Here is a 23,733-nt window from a genome sequence, read left to right as displayed (position 1 = left end):
TCGAAGTTAATTTTATTTACACTTTAAACGTATGTTATTATTATATATTATATTATTATAATATTATAGTATTATATTATATATTTTTATATTATATATTAAATACGTCGGTTGAACTATATTGAACTTTATATAATATATGTATTTGCATACGTTGGAAAGAGACATTTCTCGTGTTGCGAGGAAACGTCGAGTGGCACGTTAAATATCATACATATCTTCGCGTCCCACAAGATAATTCCAGTTTACGACATTGTCGGGCTGAAAGGCCCGTGACTTGATGTTGCAGACAATTTGAAGTAACGATGGTCTTCTCCAGAGATAAGAAATGTGTAACCTTACAATCACGTCTGTTACTCACGTTCGGTTGCTCTTTGGCTTCTCTTGTATCACACACACACACACACATATATATAGTATATATCGAACTGTAAAAAAAAATAACGAGGTGCTCCGATCGAGGGAACGATTTTTCAAATGATTCGAGGGTCGAAAACTCGTACTACTCGAGACGCGAAATGTTTGGAAAGATAAATTCTCAACCGACGGGCGATGTAAATATTTGCCCGGCGGTCGATAGCGAAAATAGATTACAGCCGAACGATTTTCTCGTCACCTTTGCCTTTTTATATGAAACGCCGAGGTACAACTTCCCGCGGCGATTCTCGGTTTACGTCGACTAACAATGCGGGACACATCGCGGAGACTGTTATATCCGCGTGAGTACGTGACGAGAATTAAATTGAATTCGTGGCAAGATTGGCGAACGATTAGGATAGAATCTCGGGCGCTTGTCGACCTTGCAGAAAGCCTGGAAGTTTCGATCATCTCGCTGTTGGCTTTGTCGAGCGCGCGTATTCTTTCTCGGCAATTCGCGGCAACGTGAGAGGCGACAATCCGTGGAGAATCCACCGAATATTCCTGATATTTCTCTAGGAATATCAGGAATAGCGAGAAATTGCGACCGAGAATTACGACCGAAATTAGGAGAATTATTTTCGAGCGTGCTTAGGAAATTAGATGCCTCTCGGAGGTAGAGCGCATTTTCGAAATTGCATGTTGGTATTGTGATCAACACCAACCGTTATCGTCGTCGTGATTTCAGGAGCTCCGGAGGCAGTGCCAAGACTTCGCGACCGCATTGCTGGACCACACTAGAAGTTCCTATGAGCTTGAAGTCCTGCTGAATCACGACCCAACGGGACCAGCTTTCGAGCACGGAGAGAGGATGCATCTTAACCGCTTAAAATTAGCCATTAAGCTGAGACAAAAGAAGGTACGAAGTGCAAGCGAAAGCGAAATAAACCCCATTTTTTTACTATTATTAATTATACCCGATTATTAGATACAGATTTTTGTTGTCTTTGAAATCCCTCTTTTGCAACTACAATTACGTAAATTTTGTAAAGATTTAAATAGTCATTTTTCAAATCAAATTTATCGGAAAGTTTTTCACAATTTCAAGCGTACATATAATATGACAATTATATCGTAAATTTATCGCTAATATGTTACATTTGTCCAACTTTTGGAACATTATTGACGCGGGGACAATCGAGCTTTGATTGAACGAAGGAACAGAGAGACGCGGGTCGTTCGTTAGTGATAATTAGGGATGACATTTGGAAGATAGGTAATTGCAGTTCGAACTCTCTGATTGCGTGTGAGAGGCTGCCACCTTCTCCCCAGTCGCATGACCGGAAACCGGCGGTCAATATCGCCTGGATATTTCCAGTTCGTGGCGCATCCTAACGTGCAGCAGCTACTGGCATCGATCTGGTACGAGGGTCTGCCGGGGTTCCGAAGGAAGAACATGTTCCTGCAAGCGCTGGAGATCGTCCGAATCGGCGTCCTCTTCCCGTTCTTCAGCGTAGCGTACATCATCGCGCCCCACAGCATGGTCGGCCAAACCATGAGGAAGCCGTTTATTAAGTTCATCTGTCATTCCGCGTCGTATTTCACTTTTCTATGTAAGTACCGCCTTTACCCCCTACGGGATAAATATATGTTATACGATGTAATTCCATTTAAGTGAGGTCTATAGCTTTAGGAGTTGCGACTTTTAAATCGCGTGTAAAGCGACCTTTTCATCCACCAATTGTGTCAAAAGAAAAAAACTGAAAGGTAGAGATTCAAGATAAACGAATCGTTACGCCAACGCGTGCGAAACGCATGAAACATTTCGACAACAGGCCGGATCGTTTCACACCCAGGGCGATTTCATGTCACGCTTTAAATCTAACCACTTGGCACGACATCCGGCCGTAACCTGCCATTTCCTATATTGTTCGCTGCACTTGATCAGCGTGACCCAAATATCCGGTTCATTCCGGAAATATCGGTGGCACCGCTGAATCAGCTTGATACGACCATTCTTACAAACATCTCTCTTTCCGGTCCCCAATTACGGCGCAGCACGAAATAGTGTTCTTTTTCCGAAGTCGATGCACGAAATCGGAACAGTAATGTCTAATCGGTGCATGAAAATCATTTCGTATAATCGCACCTTGTTGTAACTGATTCAAAAAAACGGTGGCCTTCCTCGATTTGTGATGTTGGGAAAGTCAATATATCAAAATCGGTACAATATATAATATTTAATTTAACTTTAATTTTAAAATTTTATTTTTTATTTTTCCAATTTTTGTAAAAGTTCTCAAAAATCTGAAAGTCATTTTTCCTTGAAAATTTTGGGATACGCGCTTATATCTTTTATTATCTTAAATTTTCTCTCTCTTTCTGTCGCGGCACTTCATTAATTTGTGACACAATTAAACCTTCGCTCTACTATGTTTTATCTTGGTAATCAGCTAATTCCGCGAAGTAATTTTTACACGAAACTAACAACACGTGAATCTTGCTTTTGCGAGCAGCTAAATTTCCTATCTATTAAAGAAGAACAATTATTTGATTGAATACATTTTTATTTGATTTACGGAATACGAATATTATTGGATCGTACAGATAAAAAAATCTGCTTTATTTTCAAGTAGCATTTCGAACAACAAAAATAGAATATGATTTAAAAAATATTTTCGAGATAAATAAATCTTTATGCTAACGCATGCGAGACGCATAAAACATTTCGATAACAGGTCAGATCGTTTCGCACTCCGGGCGATTTCATGAATTACGCTATAATTCATATTTTTGTTGCCTCGAATAAAAAATCATTTATATAATTTTATTAGAATCAAAACTAGAGAGTGGGAGGAATCTATAAAAAAATCTTATTGTTAGAAATCTTAAAAACCTGTTTTTAGTTTCACATTTCGGACTAAATTTCGTATATTAATATCCATTTTTTTGGTTGACCTTTTTCCTTCGTACGAAATTTATGTTTTAAATTGTTCCTGTAATTACGCTGTTTTTAATTACGTTTTTAATATTATGCGAATTTCCGAATTTTTTAAGTTCCCAGATTCATTATGACTTGAAATAGCGCAAAATTATTGTAGAATCTCCACAAAATGAACATATTTGAAGAAAGAATCGCTTTGACGAGATAATAATTATTATCAAAAAAAGAGAAAGAGAGGAAAGCGATATATTTATTTCGTAAACTGAAGATTTTCGGAACTTCATGTGCAATGATCGAATAATTTCACATGTTTACGATATCCAGTATGACTCATCCTGCGAAAGTATTCGCGGAAAAGTGAGCGACACGCATCTCGAACAGCATTTCCTACGGCGTATTTAACTTCCCGGCACGTTGGCAGATCAAACATCTACACGGCGAACGTCAAACAGTTTGCAAATACCTTTCGGTGCCGCCACCAATAATAGTCGTGCACTAACGTGCGGAATTCGGACGGTTAAGAAGCATTACTGCTCCCCCGAGATTAATTGCTCACTCGAGTGATACATCCTTGGCTATCCAGCACCATCATCGATTATGCATTTGCACCATTAACACGGAAAATTCTGTTTGGATATCTGCTACAACCGATTTGTATCTGAAATGTAGACACTTACTTAGCATCTGAAGGGATTTTTATAAGAGGAGCCGTTCTTTCCGTCGCAGTACCCTGACTTCTAACGTTAAATGCCGGGAGATATTAAATCGCGAATTAAATCTCTGCCGAAATGAATTCCATCTCAACTGAATCAAGTCGCACGATCTATCATCACCGTTACGACCCTTACGACTTCAAATTACGACTGTTCTGAATTTTTAACGATGATGAATGCGCATAATTTTGCCTGCGCAGTCATGTTAATTCTGGCCAGTCAGCGGATAGAAAGCGTGATCGGTAATTGGATGGGGCACGATGTCGTGGAGCAGGAAGAATCAACGCCGACGAAAAGAGGTGCCTCACCGACGATCGTGGAATGGTAAGGTCCTCTCCTACCATTTTTCACGCTCGTATTCGCACGTTGCGTGTTATTATTCGTTCAACTCAACACCACGTGTTTCGTAATATCGCGTCGAGGATATAGCGAGGGAAGTTTTTAACGCATTGGAAGGGAGGGGGTGGGGGAGGGGAGGAAGGGTGATACAAGCAATTTTGATATGGAAAATTGTAAAAGTGAAAAAAAGAGAATACGTAAATAAGACGGAAGAGAAGTAAAGCGGGAAAGGCTGGGGTAAAATCCATGTAATATCTACCGGCTTATGGCACTCTCCCGTTCGTGCGGAAGACGGTAATATATAGAACGTAGAAGCGTTACACACACAGTAAGTCGGTGGTAAACGAGATAAACCCGGGAGACGCGCGTGCAATCTCGAAGGGGAAGGTTCTCTTTTTTTCCTTTCACGTTGACGAGATCGAAATGAGGTGATCAAGACCTGTCATATCGCAAATTTATGTCCGCGTTTAATTTGGCATGTTATTAATAAGATGTCACCGAGATTCTGCCTCGGCGTGCGAAAATAAATCAATAAGGAAAAGCGCGTGCCATCGTAATAGAGCGGAAGAGTGAAAGAAGTGAAAAAAAGTGACAAAAAAAAATGGGACGAAAGATGCTGAAAAGGTGCTAATTATTCGAATAAATTTTGGACGACGTCGATCGATTTCGCGAGGCGTGAAATTCGTTGATGAATAAATTACGCGGGCAGGCGCGACGATGAATAAATTTGGCGTGCCGCGTCTTTTGTCTCTACGAACCTCCATTATTAAAAAATAGTTCAACTATAATTAAGTGCTCATTTATTGCTTATATATTGCTTTAGACCGTTTAAACGTGAATTTATTGCTCCTACCCATTCGCAAGAAATTAATATCAAAAGTGCGGGCGCTTCACGTTGTGCTAGCATCATCGCACTCCTGATGGAATATTTTTCGCACGTTAAGTCAGCACCCTCACTTTCGATATTAACTTTCTGCGAGTGAAAATAAGAGCAATAAATTAGCAGTAAATGATGACAATTAAAGGCATATACATATATAGTTGAACTTTTTTCATTGGTGGAGGTACTAGAGTTCCTAGAGATTCGCATATTTTTCGCTCGGAGATCAGATTAAACCGGAATGACAATTGGAACCGCAGGTTTATATTAGCCTGGGTGTCGGGACTGATCTGGTCGGAGGTGAAACAATTGTGGGACGTGGGCCTGGAGGAGTACGTGAACGATATGTGGAACGTGATCGACTTTGTAACGAACTCGCTGTACGTAGCCACAGTGGCGCTCAGGGTGGTAGCTTACTACAGGGTACAAAAGGAGAACGAGAATCAGGCGCCGGGATCGGTGATAGAGCTGCAGCGTGAGCAGTGGGACACTTGGGACCCGATGCTCATCTCCGAGGGACTCTTCTCCGCCGCCAACATCTTCAGGTAATAAATCGCGTGCGCGCCGATCTCGTGCATCTCCGTCGTCGATGTACACGAAGCTCAGAGGCGGTGGGGGGGGGGGGGCGGGACGCGCGATCGCGATAAGCCAGAGACACGATTAATCTTCGCACCGTGCAGATCTTATGAACGCCGCAAAGTAAATCTTTTTATTCTCTCACGGCGCGGCCGCGCCGAGATAATAAAACGGATTATGATGCATCGCGATATCTCTCAATTACGATCTCCGTGCAGCTGCGATAGCTTTGAAAATTTATGCGAACGCGTTTGAAACGTGCCGCGAATGCGAATGAGACCAGTGCGTCGCGCTTAAAGTGCAAATGAATCTTTGATTACATCGGAGGGTCCAGTATAGTTGCGCGGCATAACGTGAAAGCCGGGGCGGGAAAGTTAACTTAGGAAATTGCCGACACTTCAGTGTTATCTGGATTAAAAGGCAACGAATAATGTCGCATTGCAGCTCGCTAAAGCTCGTCTACATATTCTCCGTGAATCCTCATCTCGGACCGCTGCAAGTCTCCCTATCGAGGATGGTCATGGACATTATGAAATTCTTCTTCCTCTACGTGCTCGTTCTCTTCGCTTTTTCATGCGGTAAATCGGATGAAAATACCACAATAAGATATATACGCGCAAGACGAGAGGGCTAACCTAAAGAGGGGAACGTTTATTGTAGGTCTCAATCAACTTCTCTGGTATTACGCCGACATGGAGAAGAAACAGTGCCCCTCGGCGATGCCGTATTCGGCTAATGTTAGCGCCACCAATTCCGACCCGAACGCATGCACCGTTTGGCGCCGATTCGCTAAGTACGCAATGACTATTCTTTTACGTGAATATTTGCTTCTTGTAAAAAATATATGGAACTTTTAAAAAAGTTAAATTTTTACCTTCAAAGTAAAAGAAAACAAATAAAAATTGATATGTTACTTTATAAAGCAGATCTTATAGTTATGACATAAAATTGACAAATATTATATACATATAGAGTCTTTTTATTATTTTACGTTATATTCTTGTGTGCTTTATTATTCCTACGATCGATTTCGAATAATACATGACATGAATTTCGCGGGCAGTCTGTTTGAGACAATACAAACGCTCTTCTGGGCGGTTTTCGGCTTGGTGGACCTCGACAGCTTCGAGCTGGACGGCATCAAGGTGTTCACCAGGTTCTGGGGCATGCTGATGTTCGGCACTTACTCGGTTATTAACATCGTCGTCCTCCTGAATCTCCTAATCGCCATGATGAATCATTCCTATCAACTAATCTCGGTAAGTGCAGTGTATCTTCCGCGAAATTTATTCGCAAGAGAGTTATCGCGTATACGTGAGGTACAATCCAATTAAAAACCGAAGAGAAAAACGAGAAGAAAATAAACCCTTGTAAGCTTTGCCCGTGTTAAATGTCGCATTAAATGGATTGATAATACGATGAGAGGCGACATTTATTCTCAGTGAGAAAATTAACCAAAAAAAAAAAAAAAAACGAGAGCGCGAGATCCTTGAAATGCTGGAAACGACGTCGAAAACACGCGGACTGAAATCGTACCTCGCCGTACTTTTCGCATTTATAATTAGCCGAAACTAATTAGCGGAGTGATTCGCTGCTCGTAATTAGGAACGGGCCGACGTCGAGTGGAAGTTCGCGAGGAGCAAGCTCTGGATCAGCTATTTCGAGGAGGGCGGTACCGTTCCGCCACCGTTCAACATCATACCTACCCCGAAGAGCGCCTGGTACGTCGCGCAGTGGGTATATCGGAAGCTCTGTGGACATAGCAGGGCGGCCAAGAAGGAGCACATGCGAACAATCAGGGTAGGAACGACAGTTCACGGATTTTCGCGAGACTTAGAATAGGCATCTCCGCGACGCCCTTGCGAGAAAAATTCCCCGAAGAATCGATCCCTCCTTCAATTTTCCCTGAACCTGAAATTTTATCGCTTGGCACAATGCGAGGCGAGCTGCAGAATAAGATGTCAAAATGCTGGCGTATCGCTAGGGGGATTTGCGCGAGGGATATTGAAATACATATTCTATCGTGAGGGATGCTTTTTACGAATTTCTCCGGGGCTTCTTTTTTTTGGGGGGGGATTTTAAAATTAGGTTCTTATGCGGCAAGAATATTTGGTGCGGAATTCCAAGTGTCAGAAGAGAAGTTTGCGCGTCTTTTTTTACAGAACTCGCAAGGGATATTAAATCCCGAGAAAGTTTAGCCGTTATTAGTCGCAACCGTGTTATGCTACATATCTACAGATCGTAGCATAGGTGTATGTATATACAAAGTTTTTCAGACTTACGAAGTTTTGTCTACAAATTTCTCGAAGGGCTCAGAAGCAATTTTCAAAAACGAGGAATCCTCTTATCAAGTTAAAAGATTAAAGATAAAAGCTTCTTAAATGTAACAAAGTCTTGTGCGCATTATTTAATTTTATTGTTTAAAAATTTTTAACTGTAATCGTTATACAACTTGATACATTATTTTATATATGTACTTTGAAATAATTATTTTTAGGTATATAATTTAAAATAAATAGCAACGTTCGACATATTTGCTTGTATAAGGGAACGTTCGACGTATTTGCTTGTAAGGGAAAATTTAGTACATCAATAAGAATCCGCGATCCGTTTCGACAAATCTGGGACGTGCCATATAAAGCGTGTCGTAACGTGCACCTTATATATATAACGCAAACTTTTGAAGTTGAAGGGCTTTCAATTATTTTCGATTCTTGTCTCAGCGAAAGGTCAAACAAGCTTCCGAGCGGGACTTCAGGTATCAGAGTATCATGAGAAATTTGGTAAGACGATACGTCACCGTCGAGCAACGTAAGGCGGAAAGCGAGGGCGTCACGGAGGACGACGTGAACGAGATCAAGCAGGACATCAGTGCGTTTCGCTGCGAGCTTATCGAGATACTGAAGAACTCCGGCATGAACACGTCGAATGTAACGAGCAGCGGTACCGGTAAGTTGAAACGAAAAGTGAAAAGAAAATAAATTGCCTTGCCGTGTATATATATATATATACATATATATATACATATCCTGCATGAGTAGCATCGATTTCACTTGCACAGTGTGTTTGCTGGCGTAAGAGTTAAGTGTATGTACAGCGGATATTGATCGCAAGTGTTTTTCAATTTTCTTTGAAAGGAACGGATTTCCGTTTAGTCGAAACAATATTGTTGTACGATTTATTTCCGTGAAAACGAATATCCCGTGATATGCACGAGCGGAATAAAATTTATTAATCCTCTCGTCTCGCTCTCGAAGGCGCGCGTAATTAAATGGTTTTTGTTTTGATGCCGAAAAAACGAAGCATACGTTTCGTCGCGGCGACGAACGGCGATGTGCTCCCGACGTTAACGATGAGAATTATAGGGAGCGACGACGGTTGTTGCCGGTAATCCGCAAATTGTTAATCGCGTCACGTGGAAGCGTCGAAACTTCGAATTTAACTCCGCGATTCTGCTTGGGGAATACCAATCATTATTTTATCCGCGGTAACGCTCGCAAGCATTAGTCGCCGAGCAGGGATAACCCCTTGTAATTCGAAGCTAAAGAAAGCGCCATTAATCATCCCAACTTTCGGGGCTAATTACTCTAATTAAGAATTTGCCCGATGACTTTCTCCACGCCGGCTTAAATTTCCAATTCGCCGTAACGAGAAAATGCGTAGAATAATTAAACGCCTTACACGCACAAGCTTTGCATAAATAAATGTTATCGTATTAATTCAGTTTATATTTTCTCTCTTTCTCAATTCTATGCTTAGCCAATAGCTACAATCGTTAGCCTCACGTATATCCAAATTAATTTTTACAACTTTTTGTAAGTTTTTATTTTTACACAAGCTGCATGTTGTAAAAAAGAAAAAAGTTTTGCATCGGATAAGGAATTTTAGGAAGCACTGCAGAAGCGTAGAAGATATTTTTTTATTCGCTAACAAAAATTAAAAAAGTTTAATATTTTTTATTGAATGTAGCGAATATAATTTATTTATATTTAAGTCTATTTTGATCTATTTAAGTGTTATGATTATTTCAGAATGTTACGTGACTTTAGACGCCTTCTTGTTTTCTCGTATTTCTTAGCCATTTAAGTTCTTTTGAGTTTTTTTAGTAGATCGCTTGAGGCTGCTCGTCGATTTTTTGTTTGTCCCCTAGACGGTAGCCTTAAAGAGCTGTCCGTAGGTGCGGGTGGCAAGAAAAACCGCCAGAAAGAGCGGCGTTTAATGAAGGGTTTCAACACGTTCAACATCGGGCCGCAGTCCGGGTCGGGTGGAAGCGTCCTGGAGCCCGTGGACGAGCTCTTCCTTCAACAAGTGCAGCATGAGAACTCTCATCATGAATTATTTGGCTCAACTCTGAGCGGCATATTCGGACCGAGCGCGACCGCGAAGAAGAGCCCACATCACATCAGCACTAACAGCGTGCCCGGGCTGGCGAGCGGGTCGCGACAAGTCCACGGCGCCAGAAGTAGCTCGCGGAAGAAGCGTTGGGGCACTCTGATCGAGGCCGCGAAAGCCGGAAGAGTCTCCAGATTGATCGGTAAGTCGACGATTTTTTCGCATTAATATTTAAACTCAATATCCGTGATATAATATTTCGTAATTCATTGAACAAGTGCGCGAATGTAAGGTATAGTCACTAGTAGTACGTCCTTTATAATTGAATCATGAATTATTACTTTAACTGTTTCGTAACTTCTAAATTACATTTACTTAAAGTTACGAAAATATTTAAATACTAATAAGTAAAATGAAGAAGATAGAAGATAGAACAATTTTTTTATATTGTATTTAGAGATGTAAAAAAAACATTTTTTTTCAAATAGAAAAAAACATTATAACAAAAATGTTTTATTTCATTGAAAAAATACAAATTTGGTTTTTTTTCTAATTCCGATAGCACGAATAATTAATTGTAAATAGTAATTACATAATTATATAATTAATTTTAATGTGATCTACATTTAACTTTTACAAAAGGAGAATCTTTTTAATTCTTTTTCTAAACAGCTTTTCCTTAAGTAGAATTTATTATAATTATTCATAAATTATTATTGAAGTCTTTGCTTCAAAATATGTTTCAAAATCAATTATTGGCAATTCAATAGACAGTTGAAAAAAAAACAAAATTTTGAAAAGAAACGAGGCTTATGTTTTTTTTTCTTAAAAAAATGTATTTTTTATATTACGCGTGAATGCCTACGCGTTGCGATTTCCCACGCGTTGCGATTACCCACGCGTTGCAATTGGCCACGTTGCAATTGCTCACACGTTGCAATTGACCACATTGCAATTGCCTATGTTTACAATTAGCCACGTTGCGATTGACCAAAAATAAATTGACAAAAAATACAAATTTGGTTTCTTTTCTAATTCTGATACCACGACTAATTAATTGTAAATAGTAATTATATAATTATATAATTAATTTTAATATGATCTACATTCAACTTTCATAAAAGGAAAATCTTTTTAATCCTTTTTTTAAACAGAATTTATTACAATTATTCATTGAAGTCTTTGCTTTAAAATATGTTTCAGAATCAATATATTGGTTTTCTCGTTTTGAAGGTTAAAATGATGATAATTTAAATCTACTATCTATAAAATAAAAAATCATTAAAAAAATTATAACTTATATTAACCAAAATATAGATATTAAATAGATAGCTAAAAAAAATTTTTTGAGAAAAGAACGAGGCTTATGTTTTTTAAAAAAAAAACGTATTTTATGAAAAAAAATTTGGTTTTTTTCTATTTACATCTCTAATTGTATTCTTAAATTGAAACATGTTATCGATATATTTTTTATGATTCTTTATCTTCCCTGATTAGACTATTGTAGATTCTAGTAATGTTGTAAGAGATGCGATTTGCTTCTCTTTTTTATATAAAATTATCTTATTTAAATGGAATGATTGAAGTTACTTTATGAATAAGCGAATGTCGTTTTTCTCTTCCCCAGGTAGATCTCGTTCCGAGGACTCTGTATACTCGCCGGCGTCCGAGGACGGCGGCTCGCGATCCGAGGGCTCCTCGGACTCGAAGTCCTCCTTGGAGGGTGCCGGTCACGATGTACAAAGCGCCCAGCATTCCCAGCATCACTCTCATCACGCGCATCATCCAGCGCATCAGGAAGCGCATCACGGGTTTACCCACGGCCTGGGCCCGGCTCTGGCCGCCCTGAGGAGGAAGCGCAAGAAGTTCTCCGCCTCGAGGTTGTCCACGCCCGCGATGACCAGCAGCACCAACACGAATCCCGCGGAATCGAGCGCGATGTCCTCAGTCGCCACCGTCCTGGCGGCCAGGATAGCCGGACCCTCGAAGAAGCAGCTGCAACGCGCCAGCAGCGTGCCCACCCGCGGCCCCGAATTAACGCCGCAGTCGTCAGTAATGTTGGCGCGACGGCACGAGGTCACGCAGAGCCAGCAGCCCAGTCTCGACGTCGTCGAGATCACCAACGAGCGTATCAACGCGCAGCCAGGTGAACCGATATTATTATCCGCGGTGTTATTTCACGAGAGAGAGAGAGAGAGAGAGAGAGAGAGAGAGAGAGAGAGAGAGAGAGAGNGTGTGTGTGTGTGTGTGTGTGTGTGTGTGTGTGTGTGTGTGTGTGTGTGTGTGTGTGTGTGTGTGTGTGTGTGTGTGTGTGTGTGTGTGTGTGTGTGTGTGTGCGCGCGCGCGTGTGTGTGTGTGTAGGATGAACCAATTATGACGTGCATTATCGTGCGTATATCTATCGTGCATTATCTGTTCGCCACTTGGTTTGAGTAATTATTCGAGCTCGTAAATAGAATATATTGTAATTAGAGTAACGAAATATGTGTAAAAATTTAAAACTTTATTTAAACTTATGTCTATACAATTTTTTATTAAATTTAATTAAGATTGAATTTTTACTTATAAAAATTTCGTATGCATTAAAATTTTTCTTTTTAATTTGTACTGTTATTTTTATTAAATATGATATTTATAGACAGAACAAAATTTACACTGCCATTCTTGTTTTTCTTTCCTCCTTAGGGGTTGTTCCACTGACGCCGTCGACCACCGAGGAGAGCGTGGTGGCGAGTGGCTCAACGTCGAACACGGCGAAGCGAAACGGATCGGCGACGCAGCTGCAACGTCTTCCTGGCATCGAGCCGATTTCCGGCCACGACGTGTCCACCGGCTGGCTCTGAGGAAACGGAAGTGCCGCCGACGGGCGGCAGCCAACCAGCTGACACAGGAAGCACCAGTCGGAACTCAGCTTCGAGCTTCGTTTACAACGGCCATGAGGCTAGAACGACATCGACGACGATCGGTGGCGCGCATGCACGTAACGCACGCACGCGGCACGGATCGTCCCCGACGTCGGCAGACGCACAATGATGCCTTTCTCGCGACACGACGCGCCATGCCGATTAAAGCGTAAGAGCGACGTCGATCGGGAATCTCGAAGGAACCCTATCAGGATCTCTCTCATCCTCTTCCCCTCACCAGTCCTTTTACTACGGACACTTCTTCCAACAAAATAATGGCTCAAAATTGCACTTCGAGATTATTGGTACGTTATATTTATTATTTTCTATTTTATACATATTTATTTTTATATTCTTAATTTTGTACACGCGAAGAAGAGTTTCCACGAGAGTATTCTAGTAAATTTTTATATATTTTCTTTTCTTTCTTTAATTTGAACTTTTCTCGAGTAGTAGTTGTATATAAAATCACGTCGTTCGCACAATTACTATTGTTCAATTATTTTTGAGACTAGTAAGGACGAATTATGTATGATTGATCGCGGTATCTTCTCTCGCGACTGTCTTTGAGCGACGATCGACGGTAGATTGTACTGAGAATTACTACTATTACTACTACTGCCAGAACGGAAGTGGCATGTGTGAGTCGGCGGCAAATAGCCTAGTCAAACACTAGTCAGCCAGATCTCGTAACAGGAGAGGGTGAAAAAAAAACCGGCTATTATTATATTATATAAATTAAGGGACGCGACGAATTGCGTTACCTCAAATGTCAAACGGAGTCGGAAGTCGCGTCTTCAGAGAGCTGGTCTACTGAAGTGCGAGACTCGTTTAGCTTCTTAGCGATCCTCCCAAAGCGATCGTTTCTTCGACGATTTATTTCTTCCAAATACACTTATCCCACTCTAGTCACGAACTAATCGATAATCAATCATTGCCAACGGACGATTTCTTATTATTTTTTATTCTACGGTAGTTTAGAACGGCCACAAGCGCGCGCGCGCGCGCGCGCGCGCGGTGTTGAGAGAATCAATTATATAATAAACTCTTCCGTAAGACGTGCACGATAGATCGCGTGTGAAAGAGAGAACCGCTGGATCCTTAAAGTCTCTGTATTTCCGTAAAAAAAAAAAAAATGTCGATGTAGAATTAAACGTTCCGTTAATTGTAAGCTCGTATCTACTGACGAGTCGTCTTTTAACGATCCAACGCGCGACTCTCCGCCTATATATCTGGACTGTCCGAATGGCTAAATCTTTCGTTGACGCCAAGTCAAACTCGGCGAGTCAATGACGCCGAGAGAAACGATTCTCGCGGGGCGCGGAAGAGCAGGAACAAGTGGCACGACCAAAGAAACACGCCGGTAGTAACATTAGTCGAGTAGTGGCCTAAACGAGAAAGAGTCCTAGATATTACGTACTATTTCCTAGATATTACATGTATATGTACGTTAACAATAATTATTACTATCGTTAATGTGAAATACGAATCGCGCGATCAGCACCGCAGGTAAGTTCCTGAGGAGCAAGTCGCCCTGAGGGCACTGTCCAATTGCTCGCTCGCTTCGTCCCCCCCCCTCCCTCCCCCCTTCTTCTCCTATTCGTCATCGATCTTCTCGTGGTCTCGATAACGCCATAAGATATATATATATATATATATATATATATATATATATATAATCATTATTGAAGCGCTATATATTTTACCAAGCGGGTCAAACCGCCGAAAGGATATTTCTTTAAAGAAAATAGTCGACGCAAGGATCTGAACGAACTTTAATTAGGCGAGCTAATTAAGCGATTCAAGAGCGAAGGTAAATTTTTTAATAGGACTTACTCGAATTTAAGAAATTATGCAACGTTCCTCTGTAAAAGAATGTTTTATTGTTCAATAATTGATATTACATATAGAGAACTAGTGTATGATCTAAGAAAAGGGACAGTAATGTGACGGTTTGGCGCTCTTGGTAGATGTATAGTGATTTAGTCATTATACCACCTACGTGTATTATTTATATTGAGATTGTATAACGTAACTGTGTGAAACTAGATTTCCCAGTTGGTAGTAATTAGCGAATGTTTGTTGCGAAAGGAAAGGAGGGAAAAGAAAGGTGAACGAAACCGCAAGTGGAACTGATTTCAATAGGCGCGAGATTAAGAGCTCGGCTATTATTTTGAATAAAACGACAACGTCCTGCGAATCCAATCGAATTTTCTCTCACGGTTACAGACGTGTGAAAGTGGCGGAAAATTTTCTATTTGCTCGTGTTTCTATACATACTATCATCTGTGAGTTGCGTGAAAACGTACATACGTGTGTCACGCGGAAAATAATGGAAAAGCGTAGCGGCGCGTCGAGAAAGATCGGCTCGATTTTGAATGTTTTCCAAAGACAGCTGATCGTAATTTCGAGTGAATTATGAGCGCGATGAATTGCAACGTCGAAACAGGCGCGGATTAAGGATAACAGACGCGGCATTAATCGCTCGACGCAAACGTATACGTTGCTCGAGGCGACGTATCACATTTCGAAAACGTGCAGCTGCAAAAACGCGAGAATAGCGGGAGCATCAATTGGTTATCGAGTCCGCTCCGAATTTAATTTCAAGCGCGTTTTATCTACTTGTGTCACAATGTTAGCGAATTGTTTAAAAAAAAAAAGTGCAGACCCCTCTTCATTCTTTCCACCGTGTAGCAAATTTGATACTACGGTTAACCACCTCGTTTGATAAATACGATATTAATTTGCAAACGGACGCGGGGAGATTCGGATAAATAAAATTTGAACGGATACATTGCGAGGGACAAACGTTTCATCCGATATAAAGCAATTACGTCGACTCCGCGTTTTGTAATATCGATTGGGGAAATTCGATGGGAATCAGCAGGCAGCGAACGAAATGGCCATTAATAAAATATCACTTATTCTGATAATCCATTTATTTTCGTATCCAGCATTTTGTAGGAAGGATCGAACGCGAGCATAGTGTTTGTAACGCGATTAAATTCGAAAAGAGGCAAATATCGGCAATGGTGGACCGGCAGTAATGTACACTGATAGTCTATGAAGGCATCGATTAATATTAATTTGAATGTTCAACGTGGATTCACTTTGCGAAAGTGGAACGTGTAAAGTCGTTAGAGTATTTTCGTTTCCAATACACACGGATAATCGAAAATGTTTTTATAGCGATTAAATTAACGTTTTAAATAATTATTTCTTTTTCTTTCGTTGCCATTAGCGCTTCTCTGGCGTAATAAGAAGGAAATCGAAAACGAGCGGGAAAAAAGTATAAGAAATAATCAAATTGCGCACGGGACACAATAAATCCACGTTATGCATTCGTGTATATGGCTTAGGTCTCGTACGTTCTAAGATTAAAACTTTACAGAGATTTACCTCTTTGCAGATGTAATTAAACTATCTTTTTTTGACAGATCCTTCGCCTGAGTATTCTTTAATCTATACTACGTATATACCTATAGCTATTTAAATGCCGTCGAGTGTAGAGCTCTCTCTCTCTCTCTCTCTCTCTCTCTCTCTCTCTCTCTCTCTCTCTCTCTCCTCTCGATTCGTCACTTCTCGCTGAATTCGCACGGCGCCAGCTCGCAGCGGTAGCGACGGTGCAGCTTCTTCGGGCAGGGACGGCCGCCGTTTGCAGCCTCTCGCTGATCGCGCGCAACAGAACGTTATACAGAATGTTATTCACAGGGCGGAGAAAGGTCTCGTATAACAGTACGTTATTTACAAAAGCTCCGTGATACTTCGTTAGCAACATTGGGACAACAGTTTGTGTTATTTCTGCGTGTATACCGCAAATTCCGCAAATAACAACGGAGGGCGCGTAACAGCCCGGGGACCAATTAGCTTACCTCGATGGTACGGTAACTCGTGACGCGACCCACGCCGCAAGTGACACTGCACCGCGACCAATTTGACCAACGCGTCACCACGCAATCCACGGGAGGAGGTAGCGGAGGAGGGCTCAACGAGTCGGTGGGTGTTTGCTCTCGGCTTACGGTCTGGTTGAAGGCCTGGCCGGTAAGAGCAGCTCGCACCTGGGAAACGAGAATTTATAGGTGACATCTTCATTCTACTCGCGCGCGCGCGCGCGCGAACTTTCGCATATAACAAAGCATTCCCCGCTTACGACGCCGCAGGTGTTGCCGCACTCGTCCGCCGTTAGGAAATTATTCCGGTTGCCGCGGCATCCGCCGTACGCGAAGGGCACGCACATTAATTTCTGCGGATTGAAAGCCCACCTCTGGAAGTAGCCCCTGCACGGGCCGGGATCCGCGTCCTCCATGCACACCACTATAAAAAGATGTAGCGAATTTTCAGAAAGAAAGCTATAGAAGAAAAACTGATGCATATACTGCAAACAATACACGAATTAACAATTCGTTTTAATTAATTTTAATTGCCAAAGGAAGACTTTTCAAGTAAGAACAATAGATCACGATAATGCCAAAGTAACGTTAAGATAAAGCGTGACCGATCGAAAAGTAACTTTTAATAATCATTTTAAAATCATTTTGACACTTTTGATGCCATGATGATTTTTTTTTTTTTATTTATTCTCTGAACATTAAAATTTTTTACCCTTTGCCGTCGCCATGTCGAACGTACAGTCCGACTGAACAAGACACGGCCGTTGCTGGAGCAATTCCACGCGCGAGGAGCAGTCCGCTTGCAGCGACGGATCGACCATCAGCAGTCTGGTCCTCAATTTGACACCTTTACCGCAGGAAGCGCTGCAGGGCGCCCAGTCGGACCAGTCCGTCACCTTGAATCATCAAACGTTGTAAATTATTGAAATTATATCGCGGAACAATTGCATCTCACGGCAAGTAGAGTTCGGACCTTGCACACGGGATCGAGCTGCTCTTCCGTTCCCGTCTGACACGGCGGCTCCATACACTTATCCTTCTCGACGAGCGACACGAGCGGGCACCGTTTGCGACCGCGGCGGTCGCGGAACCTTCTCGTTCGCATCTTCAAACCGATGCCGCACGTGCTCGAACACTCGGACCACTCGCTCCATTCGGTGGTCTCGCAAAGCGGGTCGCTCTGCAACGAAATCACGTCGTCGTCGTCGTTCTCCTCTTCTCCCCTGAAAAAACAACTCCGATCGCGTTTCTATGCGAAGAATCAGAATTTATTTTGCGACCGACCGGCAAAATATGACATTCTCTTTAATTTGATTCTCGTGGAGTTTCGACACTCTTTTAATTCTCAGCCAGACACGGCAAAGGAATCACGAACGCACTCACGAGCATTCGGGAATAGACGCGACACACATCTCCTTCGAAACCAGTTGCCTATTGCAGTTGAACATCACCGCTTTCTCCGGCATTCTGTACGACCTCGTGCGCATCCTCAAGCCTTTGCCGCAGGTCACCGAACACGTCGACCACGGCGAATAATCCGTCGTCTGGCACTCCGCTTAAAATTCAAAATAAGATTAAGCTAAATTACCAAGATGAAGTCCAAGATAATCTTTAACTGAGAGTACTCAAAACTTAGAATTTGGTATCTCTATGTTAACGCTCGATGCGACGCCATTAAAATTTCGCGAACGATAAAGCTCTGAAAAGAGTTATTTCGTTAAGTTCCTCAGATCGCTTCTTAAAAAGATCTTTTTAAAATAACATGCGTACGTCTCGACGTGTCCTCGGTATTCTCGGCCACTTCCAACTCGGCTACTTGCTGCTGCAGCAGTTCCTCGCCGCATCCGCGCGGAATAATCTTCTCGCGGTTTAAATACAGTCTGGCCAGTGGGTGCATGGGCCTGCCGGACGGGTCGTAGAACGGTGATCGCGGGTCCTCCGGATAGAGCGTCGTTATCGGCTTCATCTTCTCGCGCGGTTTCGTCTCAGAATTCGGCGACATGTAACTGATGCCGTTGTCGGTGCCGGCGTCCCAGGGATAAAGATCGATTATCATACTCCTCGTCCAGGTGCAGTCCTTCTGACAGAGATTCAATTTGCTCACTCCTACCACCCAGTCGGGAGACGGGCCCAGCATCGAGGCCACCGAGAGAAGGGGATGCTTTCGATCTACCCTGAGAAATCGTAAAGAGACCGATGATTTAAAAAAATAGTCTATTAGCAATTATGAAAAACTATGAAAGTATTGTGAAATATTACGATCGAATTTAACACACATAAATTATTTTAAAAATTTATTAGAAAATTAATTCAAATATCTAGGAATTAAGAAAAAATAGAATCGTGACACACGTATAGTTATCTTTTGTATAGCTAATTTTCTTGTTTTTAGTCTTTTTATATTTTTGACGTAAGCTTTTACAAAATAATTTATAATATTTAGAAGACTTTCTAGATCTTATATTATCACAGTTGTCAATAGAGTTTGCTGTTTAATGTTAAATGTTTTCATATGCAAGTGATTTATACCTGAAGCTCGTCGTCGTATTCGTATTAACATTAGGATACCAAAGACCAGCGGCTTTAATAAGCGTTCTAAGAAGCCTGGATTTCTCTCTCAATTCCGCTTCCACGCCCGTTGCGGATCCCCACTCGGCCAATTGTCGAAAACCGTCCGTCGCGATGTGATCTCTACCCCAGAAGGAAAAATTTGGTTCGTGCGACGCACCGATGACGTCGCTGAAATGGGTCAACCAAGCAGAGAAAGGGAAGTCCTTCGGGTGTGTTTTGTTCGACCAAATGCCCTCCATAGTTAGCTGAAGAAAAGGTGCGACAAGACTGATTGCAACGACCCGTATCTCATGCATCGTGACTTCGACCCGCATAAATCAACGTAAATATGAAAATTGTATTATTTACAAGGTTTAAAAAAAATGTAAATTTTTTGTATATTAATCTTTACATTTCTGATGAACTCATCGAGATATTTCGTATCTCACCGAATACTTTGCTTCGTCGCAAGCGCAACATCTGGTTTCGTTCAAATTATCAACTTCCGCGTCTGTCAATTCGCAAACAGTCTTGGTGAGGGTACCATCTTCCGCGTACCATCGTACGTTATTCTCCAAAATCATCGCGGTGAAAATGACGCAGCCGGAGCCGGCTTCCGGCGCCCGCCACATCACCTGGATCTGTCACGAAAAATGCATCATTAAACAGGCACAGAAGCAAAGAGAAGAAATTAATACGTTTTTATTAATACACTTTTTTAAATTTCTACACGTCGCTCGTATTCGTACCTCGGACTTCGGATAATCGGCCGCCTCGGAGATCGTGTTAATGCAGTCCTCGTTGAAGGTAGTCAAGGAATCTGGAAACAGCTGGAAGTAACCGATGCGGGCCGTGGGATTATTCGGCGCGTGCTGCGAGTGCACCGTGAGCGTGAAGCGCGTGAATTGTTGTAGCCTCTCGTGCGTTTGCGATCCTAAAATGTCACACCGATTATGCGTAATAACGACACTTCGCGACCGATAAAAATGTTTGAGAAATCGTTCTCCATCCTTTCGTTCTTCCTGTCTTATTAAATTTTTTTTTCGATTTAATTAAATTAAATCTTTCAGACGTGCACAACCTTGCAGGCTAATCGTATGAATTGCATTCGGAGTGTATCCATTCGTCTGTCCGCTGATGAGAATTCTGTAACCGCCGTCGCCTGCCGTCCTGCTCGCGGAAGTTTGTTCCACCGTCGGCCTCATGGGACATCCGGCGTGAGTCACGGCGAGGAGACACGCCGTCAGTATTAGAAATAACATTTTGGTATGTCTGGAACATTTCGTACATTTCGATAATTATTCCCAACTTGCCCGAAGCGATTTGGGGTCTTTATGGCGTTTGAAATTCGTTGAAGCTATCTGTAACAATTGCTTAACGATGACCATTTTTATTTATGGTATATAAGTGATTATTAAAAGTGATTAATGATTATCTCTACCATGGAATTTTATTAAAGTATTCCGCGAAAATTCTCTAGTGCATTGTGAGCATTATTATTAAACAGTATGAAATTTAACAGTTACGTAAAATCATTGTCCAACATTCGTGCGAGATCTGTAATAGAGAATGAGAATCTGAATAGAATAAACGAGAATGACATTCCGGCGACTTTGTCCTTGAATTCACGCCTCGCTTGCTCTGCTAAGAAAATTACCGCAATTGACAGCGTCGCGAAACCGAGCAAATCTCAGCTGATCTTAAATTGCTATTGTCAGAATTCGTTTGAAAAGCAATGAATAAGCATAGCCATATGATCCGAACGCGAATGCCCGCCGATCTTTTCCGAACGTTATTGTTGGATCTAATTTGACATAAATCGCCGCAGAAACACCTTGTGCTACATAGAGCAACAAAGCGACGATGCATAATTGCGAGCGGATCGCGTGTCGGGCATGATTTCGCAATCGCGAACGGGGAACGGAGATTGCACTATTGTAATATTGCGAGCAAAGTGCAATTAGGAAATCGTTGAATTATGACAGTAATCATTGAATTATGAGCGGCGGAGGAAGAAGGAACGGAAATATTTTATTTCTCTCGAATAAAAAAAAAATAGAATCGGGACAATTTTTCTGCAATTGATAAAACTGTGACGTTTTCGACTGATAAACTAAAATTTATACTCTCATCTTCTTATTAACATTTAAATAAAATTACTCTGGCTAAAACTCGCACGATCTGATCGCCTTCGACTCTTGCAACAGTTTCGAAACCGATCCGCGATCGTGCGACATTTCAATGACATAATATAATAGCTATATTATATTAGATTATTCGCGGCAATACTCGATTTTCTCAGCGAATCAATGGAGAAGCAATTTTTTTTCGCATAAAAGGGATCATGAGAATGTTAATTGTTATCGCGCGACTCTCCCATAAGCAATTTTTGCGAAACAGAAAAGAGATTGATCGTAATTATATTTCGATATTGACATTTGCGATTGGACAAATGTTTCTTCTTCTTTTTTGTCATAATTTAAACTATCGTGGTTTCTCTGTGCATAGGCCCGTGATATTTTACAATTGCAAGAGATTAAACTACACTTGAGATTACGATTCGTGTCAAGACGCTTGGTCAAGACGTTCATACGCCTCGATTACTGGAATTAATAGACATCGTCGTACCAGACAAGCAGCAAATAACCAAGACAGTGTAATGAAAGAATACGATTGCATTAAGGTACGCGTTTATCCATTAGTTATAAAATGCTAATATAATAAATTAAAATGGCAAAAGTGTGAACTTAATGAATAATAATAAGGTAAAAAAATGTAAAAGTACGTGGAAGAAACATTTATAAAAAGCAATTTATCGGAAAAGGAATTTGTTTATTGAGCAAGTTAAGGAAGATTGAAGAATTAAGTAACGTGATTAATCGACGAGACATGAAACATGTTTATTTTTTAAAGCGACAGCTCCGTATGACACACGTCCCGCAAATGCAAATGTGCTAAAGGTAAAAGAAAGAGTATGTGCGAGTTTCTCGGATGAGCTTCGAGACGTTATTAAAGCCACGTGCGGAGCGCGTGCCGCGCGTATGTATCCGCGCGCATATTCCGCGCTCGATGCATCCGATTACGGTCGAATAGCTGGAAGAACTGGGTCGGGACTCGTGCCAATCCGCCTCGACCGGCTTTCGAGATCGGCGCTCGCGAGAGATGCGGGCATGTATGTAGGTGGCTGTAGGTTTCTAGAACGCTTCGGCTCGGCGAGGCGGACGAGAGACACGAGAGTGAGACGGAACGAGACGGGACGGGCGAGAAAGACGCCGGGGAATGCACGGTGCACCGGGCCGGAAATTGCCAGAGCGCGGCACCCGAGAGAGATGCATCTCTCGTGATTCGGCACGTGACACGAGTCGTTCCCGTCGTTCCCGACTATCGCGCGTCCCGGATGCGGAAGCGCGCTCCCCGTCTCGTTCGTGAAATTTCGATGTACCGAGACATGCGAGAGATTCGACAATTTCATGCTCCTTGAAATCCTCCTTCTGGGAGAGCGTCGTAATTGTGCACCAGCGAAGTCGTGCGCGAGGATGCAGTGAAAATGCATGGACAACCGCGAGTTTTTTTTTTTTACATTTAAAGAGATCGTGAAAGTGAAAGACGCACTCTCGTGCGCGTGTCAGGCGCTCCACTTAATTCCCGCGATAAAATTAATCGCCGCTGAAACGTAATCTCAGTTCCACTGAATGAACAAAAAAAAAATAATCATTGAGGTTATTGATCGACGCTTCCGCGAGAATTTTAATATTTATATCGCTAAGTATCTTACTTCGTGGTCCCACTCTCGTTACTTTTTTAGCAGCGCTCATTAATCAATGCCGCGATCGATATATATATATATATATATATATATTCACTTTCACGGTTTCACCGCGGACGCTTATTCCATTCATTAATCGTGAATTGCACGTGGAAATTATTGTTGTAGCTTGACGGCGGCGGCGGCGACAGCCTGCACTGGCTCCGCGTGTACACACGCGTGAAAACTGATGCATATATGACGACACACAGTCGAACTCATGCCCTCCATTAAATCCCTACCCGCGGCCGCGGCCGCGTGGGTGAATTTACGCGTGTCACGACAACGAACGACCGCAATTAGTGAAATAATTAATAGTTATACGGGCGCACTGAACGCGCGGCGAACTATACGTACGGTACATCTCGATTGTATGCCATATTTGGCAGACTCTGTCAGAAACGTGTGATTAATTAATTTGCATCTCTCTCTCTCTCTCTCTCT

The 23,733-nt window shown here is 41.9% G+C and overlaps 2 protein-coding genes across 3 annotated transcripts in view; one reads left to right on the top strand and one right to left on the bottom strand.

Moving 5' to 3' along the window:
- Positions 1-14,538, top strand: part of LOC105447943 (transient receptor potential-gamma protein) — a 28,308-nt gene extending 13,770 nt beyond the window's left edge. Inside the window, exons 6-17 of the mRNA XM_011686266.1 lie at positions 1,106-1,276; positions 1,736-1,970; positions 4,215-4,338; positions 5,494-5,778; positions 6,254-6,387; positions 6,470-6,602; positions 6,873-7,068; positions 7,415-7,609; positions 8,533-8,758; positions 9,960-10,343; positions 11,769-12,287; positions 12,827-14,538. Coding sequence (XP_011684568.1) covers positions 1,106-1,276; positions 1,736-1,970; positions 4,215-4,338; positions 5,494-5,778; positions 6,254-6,387; positions 6,470-6,602; positions 6,873-7,068; positions 7,415-7,609; positions 8,533-8,758; positions 9,960-10,343; positions 11,769-12,287; positions 12,827-12,984 — 2,760 coding nt within the window. The 3' untranslated portion in view covers positions 12,985-14,538. The remainder of the gene's footprint in view (positions 1-1,105; positions 1,277-1,735; positions 1,971-4,214; positions 4,339-5,493; positions 5,779-6,253; positions 6,388-6,469; positions 6,603-6,872; positions 7,069-7,414; positions 7,610-8,532; positions 8,759-9,959; positions 10,344-11,768; positions 12,288-12,826) is intronic.
- Positions 14,539-14,907: 369 nt separating this feature from the next.
- The window catches only part of LOC105447942 (spondin-1), a 12,869-nt gene continuing 4,043 nt past the window's right edge, over positions 14,908-23,733 (bottom strand). The window contains exons 2-13 of one of the 2 annotated variants that reach the window (XM_011686264.1): positions 20,566-20,756; positions 20,234-20,418; positions 19,934-20,125; positions 19,464-19,750; positions 18,705-19,108; positions 18,318-18,489; positions 17,908-18,157; positions 17,647-17,830; positions 17,195-17,358; positions 16,917-17,102; positions 16,592-16,712; positions 14,908-16,555 (exon numbers count right to left, since the gene is read on the bottom strand). In XM_011686264.1, the coding sequence (XP_011684566.1) occupies positions 16,620-16,712; positions 16,917-17,102; positions 17,195-17,358; positions 17,647-17,830; positions 17,908-18,157; positions 18,318-18,489; positions 18,705-19,108; positions 19,464-19,750; positions 19,934-20,125; positions 20,234-20,418; positions 20,566-20,746 (2,298 nt within the window). In that variant the 5' untranslated portion in view covers positions 20,747-20,756 and the 3' untranslated portion in view covers positions 14,908-16,555; positions 16,592-16,619. The other variant, XM_011686265.1, reaches the window with a different exon arrangement.

Source organism: Wasmannia auropunctata, unplaced genomic scaffold (assembly GCF_000956235.1).
Source record: "Wasmannia auropunctata unplaced genomic scaffold, wasmannia.A_1.0 LD336090.1, whole genome shotgun sequence".
Classification (NCBI taxonomy): Eukaryota; Metazoa; Arthropoda; class Insecta; order Hymenoptera; family Formicidae; genus Wasmannia; species Wasmannia auropunctata.
This window is presented reverse-complemented; position numbering and strand designations above follow the sequence as displayed.